General features: G+C 42.0%; 1 protein-coding gene across 1 annotated transcript in view; it reads left to right on the forward strand.

Moving 5' to 3' along the window:
• PLAA (phospholipase A2 activating protein) overlaps window positions 1-15,320 on the forward strand; it is a 46,578-nt gene that overhangs the window by 28,845 nt on the left and 2,413 nt on the right. Inside the window, exons 8-13 of the mRNA XM_082247030.1 lie at window positions 3,413-3,570; window positions 8,163-8,382; window positions 8,746-8,808; window positions 11,005-11,073; window positions 11,546-11,647; window positions 14,037-14,201. Of these exons, the coding sequence (XP_082103156.1) occupies window positions 3,413-3,570; window positions 8,163-8,382; window positions 8,746-8,808; window positions 11,005-11,073; window positions 11,546-11,647; window positions 14,037-14,201 (777 nt within the window). The remainder of the gene's footprint in view (window positions 1-3,412; window positions 3,571-8,162; window positions 8,383-8,745; window positions 8,809-11,004; window positions 11,074-11,545; window positions 11,648-14,036; window positions 14,202-15,320) is intronic.

A 15,320-nucleotide genomic window follows, 5' to 3' on the forward strand; every position in this document is an offset into this window, starting at 1 on the left:
TGCTCTGTTTCAGTATATCACCGTACATGTTGGCATTAATTATTCCCTCAATGAACTGTAGCTTCCAGTGCCGGCAACACTTATGCAGCCCCAGACCATGACACTCCAACCACCATGTGGTACAAAGATTAATGCCGCACTATGGTAATACAATATGTCCAAAAAATAACCAAAAAGTGCTGCTGTGCATAAATCAAAATGATTTAGGGAGATGATGTGCAAAAATGTAAACTGCGCAAAAATTGGTGTGGCCAACCTCGTGGGATGGTCAGTGCAACAAAGATTGAAATGAATATTCAAAATATTATGTATATATAAATTAACCTCCAATGGTGATTACAACCCAGTGAAATAAATAATTGGAATAAATATATATAAATAAATACAATAGAATAGTGCTGAATTGATAATCCAAAATGGTGTTGCAATAAATTAAATAAAATAAACAATAGTCCCAATATGTGTTCAGCAGGTAGCCAGTGAAAGTTTCAAACGACAGCCAAATAAAGTGCTCAAGTGCTAGAAAAGCAAACACATGCTGCAGTAGTGCGATGCTAAAGTGGCTCCTCTCCCCAAGAGTGATTCCACTTACCGGACGGCGTGGACCCCTAGGCCATACGGCGCAAGGGTCTCACAGGCAGAGTCCGGTATATATTCCGGGCAGTTATCCTTGAAACCGAGTTGGTAACCAATATGAGTGTCCTAGGTTCTCTCACCGGATAGTGGCCATATAGGGGAAGAAAGGGATACCGATAGCGTAATCATAGTTACATAGTTACATAGTTACATAGTAGGTGAGGTTGAATAAAGACAATAGTCCATCCAGTTCAACCTGTGTAGGCATGTGTGGCTGTAATCATCTCCCATACCCCTGAATGTTCTGATCCTTGAGATGTAAGTCTAAGAGTCTTTTGAAAGCCACCATACTACCCGCAGAAACCACCTCTTGTGGTAGAGAATTCCACAATCTTGTTGCCCTAACAGTAAAGAACCCCCCGCGTTGCCTGAGGTTAAAACGCTTCTCCTCTAATCGCATTGTATGCCCTCGAGTCCTCATGCAATCCCTTCGAATGAACAGCTTTTTTTCTAAGCTGGGATCCCCATTAAGATATTTATAAATTGCTATCATGTCCCCCCTCAGACGTCTCTTCTCCAGGGAGAATAAATCGAGCGATTGTAGACGCTCTTCATAGTCAAGGTCCTCCAATCCCCTAATTAGTTTAGTTGCCCTTCTCTGGACTCTCTCCAGCTCCAACACATCCCTCCTGAGGACTGGCGACCAGAACTGGACGGAATACTCCAGATGCGGTCGGACCAGAGTTTTATAAAGTGGAAGGATTATAGTCTTATCTCTGGAATGCATCCCTTTCTTTATGCATGCTAATATTCTGTTGGCTTTGGAAGCTGCCGCTTGACATTGCATGCTGTTTCCTAATCTATCATCAACCAATACTCCCAGATCCTTCTCCATTTTTGATTCCCCCAAGGGCTCCCCTCCTAACGTGTATTGTGATTTTATGTTTTTAGTCCCCAAGTGCAAAACCTTACACTTCTCCACGTTAAACCTCATTTGCCATGTCGTTGCCCACTCTGTTATTTTGTCCAGGTCATTCTGCAGGATATCTGCTTCATGTTGTGAAGTTATTGCCCTGCCCATTTTTGTGTCATCTGCAAAAACTGATATCGAACTACTGATCCCGACCTCAATGTTGTTTATCCTGCTACAAATACGTTTATTATTTTGCAAAACAAAGTATAAAACTCACATTTCGTATGGAAAAGACAAGCGATGGGTTTACAAGGTGGTAGATCCTCTTTGGATGACGGTGCGCAGCAGGGCTTGGCTCTGGCATGCGTTCCACCGCTACCGGAAGTGACGTTGCTACGGGCGTAAGCCACCTGGCTACCTGCTGAACACATATTGGGACTATTGTTTATTTTATTTTAATTTATTGCAACACCATTTTGGATTATCAATTCAGCACTATTCTATTGTATTTATTTATATATATATTTATTCCAATTATTTATTTCACTGGGTTGTAATCGCAATTGGAGGTTAATTTATATATACATAATATTTTGAATATTCATTTCAATCTTTGTTGCACTGACCATCCCACGAGGTTGGCCACACCAATTTTCGCGCTGTTTACATTTTTGCACTCCAACCACCATGCTTGACTGTAGGCAAGACACACTTGTCTATGTACTCCTCACCTGGTTGCCGCCACACACACTTGACACCATCTGAACCAAATAAGTTTATCTTGGTCTCATCAGACCACAGGACACATGGTTCTAGTAACCCATGTCCTTAGTCTGCTTGTCTTCAGTAAACTGTTTGCGGACTTTCTTGTGCATCATCTTTAGAAGAAGCTTCCTTCTGGGATAACAGCCATGCAGACCAATTTGATGCAGTGTGTGTGGCGTAAAGTCTGAGCACTGACAGGCTGACCCCCCCCCCCCACCCCTTTAACCTCTGCAGCAATGCTGGCAGCACTCATACATCTATTTCCCAAAGGCAACTTCTGAAAATGACGGTGAGCATGTGCACTTAACCTCTTTGGTCGACCATAGCGAGGCCAGTTCTGACTAGAACCTGTCCTGGTAAACCGCTGTATGGTCTTGGCCACCCTGTTGCAGCTCAGTTTCAGGGTCTTGGCCATCTTCTTATTGCCTAGGCCATTTTTATGTAGAGCAACAGTTCTTTTTTTCAGATCCTCGGTAAGTTCTTTGCCATGAAGTGTCATGTTGAACTTCAGGTGACAGGTGTGAGTAAGAGGGATAACACCAAATTTAACACACCTGTTCCCCATTCACACCTGAGACCTTGTAATACTAATGAGTCACATGACGCCGGGGAGGAAAAATGGCTAATTGGGCCCAATTTGAACATTATCACTTAGGGGCGTACTCACTTTTGTTGCCAGCTGTTTAGACATTAATGGCTGTGTGTTGTTATTTTGAGGGAACAGCAAATTTACACTGTTATACAAGCTGTACACTCGCTACTTTACATTGTAGCAAAGTGTCATTTCTTCAGTGTTGTCACATGAAAAGATATAATAAAATATTTACAAAAATGTGAGGGGTGTACTCACTTTTGTGAGATACATGTATGTGTGTGTGTATGTAATATATAATATTGCATAGTACATTACCTAATAAAAATATAAAAAGACTATGGTTTCCTTTCAATGGAGTTTGTCAAAATATTCACATTTTATTAAAAGTTGAATTATTGGGGTTTATTGTTGCTGTATGTTTTGACTTTTGTTAAGCATGATAGGGTTTTTAATTTTAATGACAAGAGACTCCTACATTCAGGTGTATTTAGTTCTTCTGAAACCATCTCTATTTTACCAAAGGTTACAGTAATCATTTTGTCTGTTTTTTTTTTTTTTTATAGGTACTAAAGAAGGGCAGACCCGTTTAGTAAATGAAAATGGTAAAGTGGAGGCGTATCAATGGAGTGTTAGTGAGGGACGCTGGATCAAGATTGGAGATGTAGTTGGTTCTTCAGGAGCTACTCAGCAAACTTCTGGGAAAGTCCTGTTTGAAGGAAAAGTATGAACCTACTTTGTTTTGCATAAAATATTTTTACAGAGAACTTTTTAGAGAACTTGAAAGAAATATATAAAAAACATTGCTAGTATCATATAGACATATATATGCAAAAAATCAAAATAAACTTATGTAATCAATATAAAGTGTCTTGTGCTCCAATCTTCTTAAAAGTGCTGAAGTCTCCACATAAATTCATTCCGTGATGTGACACACAACACACACACACACACCCCTTTTGTGTCCCTCCTTACCTGAAACAATGGACCCCGCCCCCAGCTTTTTAGTCTGGGAGTCAAACGGGCTTGGTCTAAATAACTGGTGGGTCACAAGGAATGGATCTAGAACTCCCCACCCCAGTAGCCTCCAAGATGTTCCAATAATCGTCAAGTGCAGAACAAAGAGAAGGAGCCAATAGTGAAGTACCTTTCAGGTTGCAGTTTAATAGCGCAATAAAAGCATACTTACAAAATGGTAGTAGTAAAACGGCATGTAAACAGCAATATGCTTCTGTGAACCCTGTAACCACCATGCGTTCCTCGGCAACGCAGGGTGATTACGGCGTTCGCTGAAGCATATTGCTGTTTACATGCTGTTTTACTACTACCATTTTGTAAGTATGCTTTTATTGCGCTATTAAACTGCAACCTGAAAGGTACTTCACTATTGGCTCCTTCTCTTTGTTCTGCACTTGACGACTATTGAAACATATTGGAGGCTACCCAGAGTTGTTGATCTGTTCCTTGTGACCCATCAGTCTTATTTAAATCAAGCCTGTTTGACTCCCAGACTGAAAAGCTGGGGGTCCATTGTTTCTGGTAAGGAGGGACACAAAAAAGGGTGTGTGTGTAACATCATGGAATGAATTTATGTGCAGCACTTGTAAGAAGATTGAAGCACAACAGCACTTTATATTGATTACATCCGTTTTTTGGACTCTTTGTATGGTGTGTGTGTGTGTGTGTGTGTGTGTGTGTGTATATATATATATATATATATATATATATATATATATATATAATGTGTATGTCTATATAATGCTAGCGCTGTTTTTTTTTTTTTTTTTTAATGTATTTCTTCCATGTTTACAAGTGATTTACGCTTGGTGCACAGCTGCTTCTAATAATTCCTTTTTCACTTTCATTTCACTATAGCGCGAGTATTTTTTTTTCTTTTTAATATTTACAGAGAACTTGTCAACATACAGCTTACCATGGGCGGACTGACCATTTGCGCAACTTGGGCACTGCTCGAGGGCCTGGGATCAGTAGAGGGCCCCATGAGCCTGGAAAGTCGCACTCTCTAGTCTCTAGGAAGGGTGTCCCACTACAGCTCAGTCCCAGGGTTTGTCAGTAGCCATGTCATTGCTTCTAAATACATACACCGCTGGGCGGTTTATGTATGTATTAAGTTCCAAATCTTCTGTCTCCCCACTTGGTGGCCTCCTGCACGCTAGCTTTGTGTGACCCGCTCAGTCGCCATTATCCAAACTCCGTATAATGAAAAGTGTAAACTCGCCACCTAAACACATTATACAAAATAACATTCCTTAATAGAAATATAAGAGCAGGGGTATTTGCATGGTGCCACAATTTTATGATTATTTAGAGAACTGTTTTATGTTTATTGAGGATTTTGTTTTTGTTTTTTTTATTATGTACTAGTACACACGAGGAGAAAATTTGACAAAAAAATACCGCTTTAGAAGCAATCGTACAATAATTTGAATGTTGGTACACAGCTTTCAAGAATCTGAAGGGACAAACCCGAAATACCAGACCATATGATTTACGTTTAATCGGTACAGTTTTCGTACAACAAAGAAAATCAGATGAGCAAGACCATGCATGCTCGGAAACCAAAGAATACATTACTATACAAAACAATACATTAAATCGCCTCCCAAGTTGTGTACTGCCATACGAGAATTTTCATAAGTTTAGTAATCTTTATTTTCGTTATGAGACTAGCATGCAAAAAAAAAAAAAAAAAAACGATAATTTGTCCGATCTCATCGGGTGTAAATTCTACAGGTGCGACCAAGCAGGGGCGTGCTTTTCATGCATCATATGTAGGGAAGCCCATTTATTTCAATGGGCTGCTCTACACACAAGCAACATGAAAAGTCCAGTATGGTTCGCATGTTTCTAAACGCATGGGGTGACATTAACAATTAATAGAATTGCTGTGCTTCTGCTGATCTGGATTTCTCTCACCCCCCTGGACCGCCACCCCCCATAGTGCTGCTGCCTTCAATCTTTTCCTCTCCCACCAGCAGCAGTTGCGGGCATGCAAGGGGATCTTCAAGATGAAGAGCAGGATAGAGGCGAGAAAATATGTAATTTACCAGCCCCTTCCTTTTCTGAGTGAACACAATAAGTGATCAGTACTGATCACTCGCTATATTCATTCATAACTGAGTAAAGTAACTGTTTACTATGCTTCAGTTCATGAATGGATATGGGCCTCTGTCTCCTATTCATTCATCTGCAGTGCAGCTGAGGGTGCATAGAGAAAGGGACTCAGGACACATTCCCCAGTTTCTTTCTGTCTCAAAAGTAAGTCTGTTTAGATGCCCGATATCCCACCGAAGCCACCCAACAGCATTGTGAAAAATATTATTAAAATTATTTTAAAAACATTTAAATAAAATATACATTTTTAAAAAATTTGACTTGCATTTGCAATTGGACTAAAAATCCTCAACCAATATGTGGCATTATTTAGGAACACCCACTGTGTGCCGCAGGTCACATTCTCCCTGGTAGGGGCCCCAGTGAATTTCTTTGCCCAGGGGCCCATGATGCTGTTAAGGTGGCCCTGCCCTTGAGAGGCTCCTGGTACCTTTTCTGGGTCACCAGCTTTAAGTCTCCTGCCACTCTGCATGTTGCCAAGTTAGGTGCCCTTCCACTCAGCCCTGCCGCATTAATGTTGCATCAGAAAGAAGGCTGCAGTGCGGCTGCCATCTTTAAATCTGGGGGCCCCATGGTCCCCTAGTGCCTGAGGGCTCCCTGAGTTGTCAGTCCGGCCCTGCAGTTTACTATGCAGCCAGTATACCGTAAAGCCCGTTTAAAGTGATCCTAAAGTCTTGTTTGTTTTTCTTTAAAAATAAACATGTTACTTACCTGCTCTGTACAGTTGGTTTTGCATAGAGTAGCCCAGATCCTCCTCTTCTCGAGTCCCTGGCTTGCGCTCCTGGCCCCTCCCTCCTGTGGAGTGCCCCCACAGCATGCAGCTTGCTATGGGGGCATCCGAGCCGCAGCTGTGTGTCCATTTAGACATAGAGCCATGATTTGGCCACGCCCCTCTCTCTCCTGATTGGCTAACTGACTTTGACAGCAGCAGGAGCCAATGACACCCCTGCTGTGTCTCAGCCAATCAAGAGAGAGAGTCCCGGATGGCCGAGGCTCTCGTACAACATCGCTGGATCGAGACAGGGCTAAGGTAAGTATTAGGGGGGCTGCTGCGTACAGAAGGTTTTTCATCTTAATGCATTAAAGTGGATGTAAACCTGATTCATGAAATTTGACCTAGGCACATATATCTACAGTATTTTCTTATTTTTCTCCAAAGTCCTGTAGCGCTCCATTTTTCTGTTATCCGCATGAAAACTTTTGACAAGTTCTCTCAACTTAGATAGAACCAGGCTGAATTTTGTGTCCGGTGGGGAAATAGATTAGCAGAGAGCTGGTCTATTCAGAGCACATTCCTTTCTTCCTCTGCCTATGTGGAGGGGGGGGGGGGGTGCCTTTCCTCCAATCAGCTTTCACACAGTGTATACCAGCACAACATTCATAGTGCTGAACAGGAAGAAAACCTTTCTAACACTATATGTGAACTTTCTAAGGAATATATAAAGCTGAACACAGCAGATATGCATGTAAAACTTATGTAGGGAGATTTGTTTCATAACGGTGTATAATCTGAGGCTGTTCACTTCACTGGGCATATATGAGGGTTTACATCTACTTTAAGATAAAAAAAAAAAAAAAACCTTCTGCCTTTACAACCACTCTAAGGCCCCTTTCACACAGGCGGACCGTTCAGATCCGCCTGTCCGTTTTTTTTGGCGGATCTGAACGGTCCTCCCATGCATTCCTATGGGGCATCGGATGTCAGCGGAGACATGTCCGCTGACATCCGACCCGATCCGATTCGTCAAATCTGGACGGATGGAAACCCTATTTTCCATCCTTCCAGCGGATCGGATGGGATCGGGTGAGAACGGACTGACGGTCCGTTAACATCCGATTTCCCCCATAGAGATGCATGGGGAACTGTCAGCTGTGTCTCCGCACACAGCGCGGAGACACAGCTGTCCTCCTGCTGCTCAGCGGGGGATCGGCGGCTCGATCCCCCGCTGAGAAAAACGGACTCCGTCCAGCGGACGGAGTGTGTGAAAGAGCCCTAAGGCTTCCTCACCAGTGATTTCACTCAGCTATTTAGGCACCATTCCAAGTGCTTCTATGATCACATCTGACAGATTCTCTTGCTTTTCCAGGTCTTCTGTAATGACCTAATTCTATGTTCTTGTATTGCATAAAGCAGTCATTTTGTATAGGTAGAATGTCTGAACAGTGTTTTTGTTTTCTCAGGAGTATGATTATGTTTTCACAATTGATGTAAATGAGAGTGGGCCTTCACACAAGCTGCCATACAACATTACTGAAGATCCATGGCTTGTGGCACACAATTTCCTGCAAAAAAATGACCTGAACCCAATGTTTTTAGATCAAGTTGCCAAATTCATCATTGATAACACTGGGGGACAGACCATATCTGCTACACCTGCTGGATTCTCTGATCCCTTTACAGGTAAATGTGGCTGGAGACATTGTTTAGGCACTCAAGTGTTCTGTGAATCCTCATGAGTATTAATATGAGCTCTTCAGCTTTTTAGTGAAAGTGAATTGCTGTCTCCTCTGTGTAAGTTGTCTTAACCCCACCTTGATACTACAAGTAAAATTTGATGTCATTTATTATTATCCTTAATAAAATGTTACCCTGTTGAGCATAAGGCATATTTAGTCCTTTTCATCATTCTGTGCAAGAGTTGTCAAATGACAGACCTTTTTTTTTTTTTCAAAATAGAGGAATAGATATTTAGTAGACCTGATCGGATGTCCTCCATTCTGCGAAATGTATTCATCTATAAAGCCAATATGCACTCTTTTATAGGTGGTGGTCGCTACATCCCTGGAAGTTCATCTGCTTCTGCTTCTGCTGCTGATCCATTTACAGGTAAATAAAATGCTTTAACTCCTTTCCAACCCATAATCTGTTTATTAAAGCCTTGTATTTTTTTTTTTAAATAACATGTTATACCTACCTGCTCTGTGCAATGGTTTTGCATAGAGCAGTTTGGCTCCTCCTCTTCTCGGGTTCCCCCGCCGGCGCTCCTGGCTCCTCCCTCCTGCCAGGTGCCCCCACAGCAAGCAGCTTGCTCTTCCGGGCACCCATGCAGGTGTGCTCCCAACCCGCGGCTCTGTGTGTCCATAAGCACACAGAGCTGCGACTTGGCCTGCCCCCTCTGTCTCTTGATTGGCTTTTGGCAGCAACCAGTGAGCCAATCAGGAGTACGAGTCAAGGCTCAACCCAGAGAGGCAAGGCTCTCGTGGACATCGTTGAATCGAGAGGGGGCTCAGGAAAGCATTTGGGCGGACTGCTGCACACAGAAGCTTTTTTACCTTCATGCATAGAATGCATGGAGTAAAATACCTTGTGCCTTTTAAACCACTTTAACATTCCCCAGCAGATATCCCCTGACAGGGATGCATTATTAAACATCCTTTGTTTGAGAGCCAGTAGCCAATGATGCATGAATGATAGCTCCTAGTTCCAATTGCTGGGGTCACCACTGACAATCAAGATCCAGTCAGAATGGTTCCTGATTATGTAATTTATTGTCCCTTTAAAACATAGCAATCACATGCAGGGTGAAGACTTCTGGTTTTTTTTTTTTTTTTTTTTTTGCACGTTTGTCAGCATATAATAACAGTAAAAGGTGTTTTTTTTTTTTTTTTTTGTAGTTTACTAAATGTACAAACTTTTTAATATGTCCTTAAAAAAAAAAAAAAAAAAAAAGAGCATCTAGGCATTATTGACCACTGGCAATCAGTTACACTATATTTTGGGATAAACATGCTCTTCTACTAAAAGCTGAATTTGAACAATGAACCTCTGACACACTACAGCTTAGACAGAATAATGGTGCTTATTGGTACTTTTTAGCTGTGTTGCTTATCAGGAAAACTCACTTGATTCCCCCATCAACACAGACAGTGTTGATGCGGGAATCCCTCCTGCCGAGCCATTGTCTTCTCACGGCAGAAGGCGGGGGAAGCCGTCCCCGGAAGAAGACAGTGATTATTGCTAGTGGCTATAGCAGCTGCTAGCAATAGTCACAGGTAGAAATCAGCAGGCTGGTTGTAACCAAGTTGATCAATTTGGTATATTCAGCATTCTCATACATGGTTCCAATCTCGGCTGGTTCCTGCTGAACCAGCCAAGATTCAAACCGTTTATGGCCTGCCTAAGACTAGCTAGACTTGTAAAGAAAAAAAATATTATGAACTGTAGTCTGCAGCTTGAGTAGTGGTGTATAATGTTTCTCTATATGAAGCAAATAAGACTTCCTAGTTTTACTTTTAAGCCAGCCATAGACTGTTTGAATTCTGCTGCACCGGCCAAGATTTGAACCATGTATGAGCAGGCTGAATGTATCCAAGCTTGATCGATCGATCATCTTGGGTACAACCAACCTGTCGGATTTTACATCCGATTATTGCTAGCAGCTGGCTAGTAACAATAATCACGCGTTCATAGTTAACTTGACCTGCAGCCCTCACCAGTGTATACATCATGCTGGTCCAATCTTCTTTTCTATGGGACTGACTTCTGTCTTCTGAGTACAGGATGGTGGCAAGTATGCATCTGCAGTAGGGGGACAAAAAGGATCAGTACACTATGTCTAAAAGTGTGATTATGCTTTTATTACAAAACATCCACCTACTAGAGAAATTTGAAAACCAGAAGGAGTAGGGTTGTCCCCTCATCCATTTAAACCAGCCAGGACACACATTAATTACACAGGTTCTGAGGCTGATTAAGGTGGTAATTAAACTCAGTGCCTTATGTGCATTATATCCGCCTCAGAACCTGTGTAATCCATATGTGTCCTGGATTAAAGGCAACCCTACGAAGGAACTATTGCCTGTTTTAGTTTAAAGAAAATAAGTAAATTAACTCTATCCTTTTCACTACTTTATCTTTTTTTTTTTTTCTATGTATATATTTTTTTTTTTATTTGCTTGTGACATACTGTATCTGACTGGTTAATTCATGGGTGAATATAGCTTTCAATGAAATTGCTATCCTGGAGCTTTTTTTACAAGAATGTTAGCAAGTCAGTAATAGCCTGAAATTTGTGCCTTACAGGTGGTAGCCGTTATGTGCCTGGCTTCTCATCAAATTCGGTCCCCTCAGCTGCAGCAGATCCATTTACAGGTAACTATTCTCACCAAACATGCATAAAACTGTTGCTACAAATAAGATTTTTAGACTGAATTCATACTTTTGCGGTGCATAGGTGCATGCATATCATTTTGAATGAACTCTCAATGTACACAGGTTTCCAACGCAAAACACTACAATGCACAGCTGAATTACATCTGTGCTATGTAATTTGTTAAAAATGTGTTTTATAGAACACAAATCGCCCAACAAACTTGCAAATGGGTGAATTCTTCTTCCTTTTCAAGTCTGTGGAAGTCCTTTATTCCCTTTGCCCTCTGCCACAAGACTTAAGTGTGCAATTTTGTGATCTATGATGAAATGTTTTGTGTACACCTTATTTTATGATTTATCGCACAAGATTTAATCATGACTCGATTACTTTGGTTACAGTCTAATACCCCTTGTATGTACAATGTCTCACAGGTGGTTGTTATAAAATGTTGTTCTGTGTAATTTCTTGCAGGGAGGAATGCATATAGATCAGCTGCTGCCCAAATTCCAAATACCTACTTTCCAAAGAGAGAGCCTGTCACCTTTGACCAAGCAAACCCAGGGCAGATTTTGGGTGAGTGTTCAGTTACAGATTCAGCTAAAGTTTTTGTGAGGTTGCATATTTAGCCAATTGGCTGCAAATATTATATGGTAATTGTTTAACTCTGCCATTTTCATTAGTACTGCCAGTGTTTGGAATATTCACGAAGTACCTCAGTTGATGTACATTGGGTGACTTCTTTTTTTTTTTGTTTCTTAGTTTGCATAATTTCCGTGGGGTATATCTATAGCTCACAGAAAGCAACCCTAAAAGATTGCTTTCAGAGAATAGGAATTTGCCTAATGTTCCAAAAAAGATTTCTACTAGCCAGCCTTGCAAATGCCATTACTTCATCTCAGTACTCAAATATCAATAGGCTTTTCTAAAAGCAGTTTGTGTGGAACCAATCGTGTACATTTTTTATCCATTGTTTTAAAGGACCGGTGTACTTTATATATAATTATTGCTAAATCTCCCCCCCCCCCCCCACATTGTAAGATAAGCATATCCAAAGGGCTTGTTCACACTTGACTCAAAATGCTGATTCTCAACAAACGTTTGTCTCACGTTTAACGAGCATTAAAAACGCTCCCCCAAATGTCCTGTGCACGTTTTTAGTGCATTAAACCGCACCACAAACTCATATTATTACTGTAATGTTAATGTGCTGCAAACGCATGCCGTTGCATTTGCGGCACGTTACCATAGACTTGAATGGAAGGCATTAAAACGCTTCAACGCCTTCAAACTCAACATGAAGTTTCAATTTTGAAGCGATGCAACGCTATCGCTTCATGCTTTGATAATGTGACCAGCACTGTGCGCTGTCGATATTATCATTTAGCACTGTGCGCTGTCAATATTATCAATTGCATAGGAGCTTGAGGAGAATTTTATTAAAGCACCTCAAACTCCGGCTTTAAATGACAGTGGGAACACGGACTAAGGAGGATTGAAGATCTTTGCTATCCAGCCCTATTTAAAGTGGTTGTAAAGGCTCAAGGTTTTCTTTTTCTTCATGCATTCTACACATGAAGATAAAAAACCTTTTGTGTGCAGCAGCCCCCTAATACTTACCGGAGTCCTATTTTTTTTTTTTTTTTATTTCCCCCAGCAATGTGCACGAGAGCCTCAGTTCTCCAGGTACTCTCCCTCCTCATTGGCCAAGACAGCAGTGGGAGCCACTGGCTGTCAATCACAGCCGGTGAGCTAATGAGGAGAGAGAGGGGGGTAGCTGAGCTGCGGATCTGTGTGTGGATGGGCACACAGAGCAGCGGCTCAGGATTGGGCCTTCTTGAGTGTCCCCCATTGCAAGCTGCTGGTACTCAGCAGGAAGGAAAGGCCAAGAGCGCTGGTGGGGGACCCGAGAAGAGGAGGATAGGAGCTGCTTTGTGCAACACTACTGCACAAAGCAGGTAAGTATAACAACATGTTTGTGATTTTTAAAAAAATAAAATAGAGCTTATAATATCACTTTAAAGTGGAGTTCCACCCTATTTTTATACTTACCTCCATCTTCTCGCTCCGGGTCACCTGAAAAAGAAATGGATAATCGCATATTTTTTTTTTTTTTACTTACCTCGTAGCGAAGAAAAAATACTTACCTTACTTCCTTCTTCCTCCTTCCGCGGCCCGTCGTCACTTCCTGGCTCTGCAATGATTCCTGGGAGCTGAACGTCATAGCTCCCAGGAATCATTGCGCCTGCACCGGCCCCGACGTCAGTTCCGGGTCGCGCGCGTCATCCCCTTCTAAACAGTAGAGGGATGACGCGCGCGACCCGGAAGTGACGTCGGGGCCGGCGCAGAGCATCGTGGGACCAAAGAAGGCGGAAGAAGACGCCGAAGGGGATCTCGCTGGCTTCAAGCTGCCCACATCTGAGATGGCAGCGCTGGACAAGACGTTTGCAAGGTAAGTATTTGTCCTAACAGGTAAGTGCAACCCGGGACAGATCAGAGCTAGCCATTGTGGAATGCACTAGCCCTGACTGTCCCGGGGGTATTAAAAAAAAAAAAAAAAAAAAAAAATCCAGGGTGGAACTCCGCTTTAAGTCAGTGGAGACCGAGTGTGCATTTGCAGCCACATAAGTAGATTTTCATCTGACGGGCTTTAAACACTGGAGGAGGCTGCGGATCTGGAACTAAGGTAAATAAGCAATTGGTTGAGGGTTAGTAATGTTTTCAGTTTTAGCGATAGTTGTTATGAAGCTTCACTTTTCCAAAAAGACAATGGACAGAAAGAAATGTATTGTATTGTGTGCCTCTTTGACTCACTGTTTAACTTTGATGGTGATTTATATTGCCCAGTGAAGAGTATACTACTGTACTTTTGCAGCATTATATTTATTAACAGTATTATACTTATTAGAAATATTATACATCTGATATCTGTTTATCTTTTCTGTTAATTCTCATCCATATATAGGTAAACTAAAAGAACTGAATGAGACGGCTCCTGAAGAACACAAGCTGCCTGAGGATGATCTGATGAGACTTGACAAGCTCCTCTCTGTGATTGTTAACCCCTCTGGAGAAACAGCAACTGCTCAACAAGTGGACACGTTATGGAAAACAGTCAGATGGCCTGAAGGTGCAAAATATGTTTGCTTTTCTTCCATTTAGGAAGTTGGGCTTCTTTCTTTACATAGCCATTTGACATGTTGCATAATTTTTGATCAAAAAATTGCTTGTACCTTTTTGCTATTACGAGAAGGCTTGGGATTTAAATTCTATACATATTTATATTTTGTGTATTTCTCAGAAATCGTGATAGTGCCCAAGTTTGACCTCCGTTTCTTTGTATTGTTTTGGAAAGAGTGAGGATGAGTTGAGGTTTTTACTTCTGTCTGTGAACCAGTCTGCAATATTTCCCCTCATATTTCATCCCTGTGAGACCAGTACAAAAAAAAAAAGTAAAAATGAGCCACCAGAACGGGAAAGTACAGAAAGCAATAACACTATCAGAGGTTCTTGCTTTTACCTGCTCTGCTCAAATAAAAATGTGTTGTTTTTTTTTTGCTGTATCTGTCCCCAGTTACCATCGCCGCCTTCTTTTTTTTTTTTCTGTGACACTCTGTCACCAGGCCAGACTATAAGGAAAAATTTCTCAAGTAGTCACACAGTTGTAGAAAGAGGATTCTCTGTTTAGCCACACTAGCATGCCAGACTGCACACATAGCCAAGAAGATTAATCAACTGTATCCTGGTTAGGTTTCACAATTTCCTGTGTTGGATGGTGCTAAATCTTTGTCAAAATATCAGGTGCAAACTGGAAGTGGAAGCTCAAAAGCAGAACCAAGGAATAGCGTTGCATCCAGGGCCGATCCTGGGTGGGTGCACTGCGCCTAGGCGCCACGAGCTGAGGCAGAGGAGGTGTGCTGAAGCTCAAGTTTTAGAGTCCACCCCTCCCTCCTCCTGTCCTTATGTGTCTCAAACACAGCGGGCATCTCCTCCCGCTGTGACACAGTGCTTGGGTCTGAAATGCTGGGGTGGGGTGCCGCTGTAACAAAGTTCTGCCTCCTAGACCGGCTACTGTGAACGCTGATCCACTGCCGGGAAAATGGATCAGTGTGACCTGTATCGTAGGAGCTGGTCTAGGAGGTGGGACTTTGTTACAGTGGCTGTCCAGGAAATTCAAAAGCTCCATGGCACAGTGGGAGATTGCCGCTATGTGATCCAAGCACTGATAAGGCTGCCTTTGGTGGGCTGC

The sequence above is a fragment of the Pelophylax lessonae genome (assembly GCF_965119305.1).
Source record: "Pelophylax lessonae genome assembly, chromosome: 1".
Classification (NCBI taxonomy): Eukaryota; Metazoa; Chordata; class Amphibia; order Anura; family Ranidae; genus Pelophylax; species Pelophylax lessonae.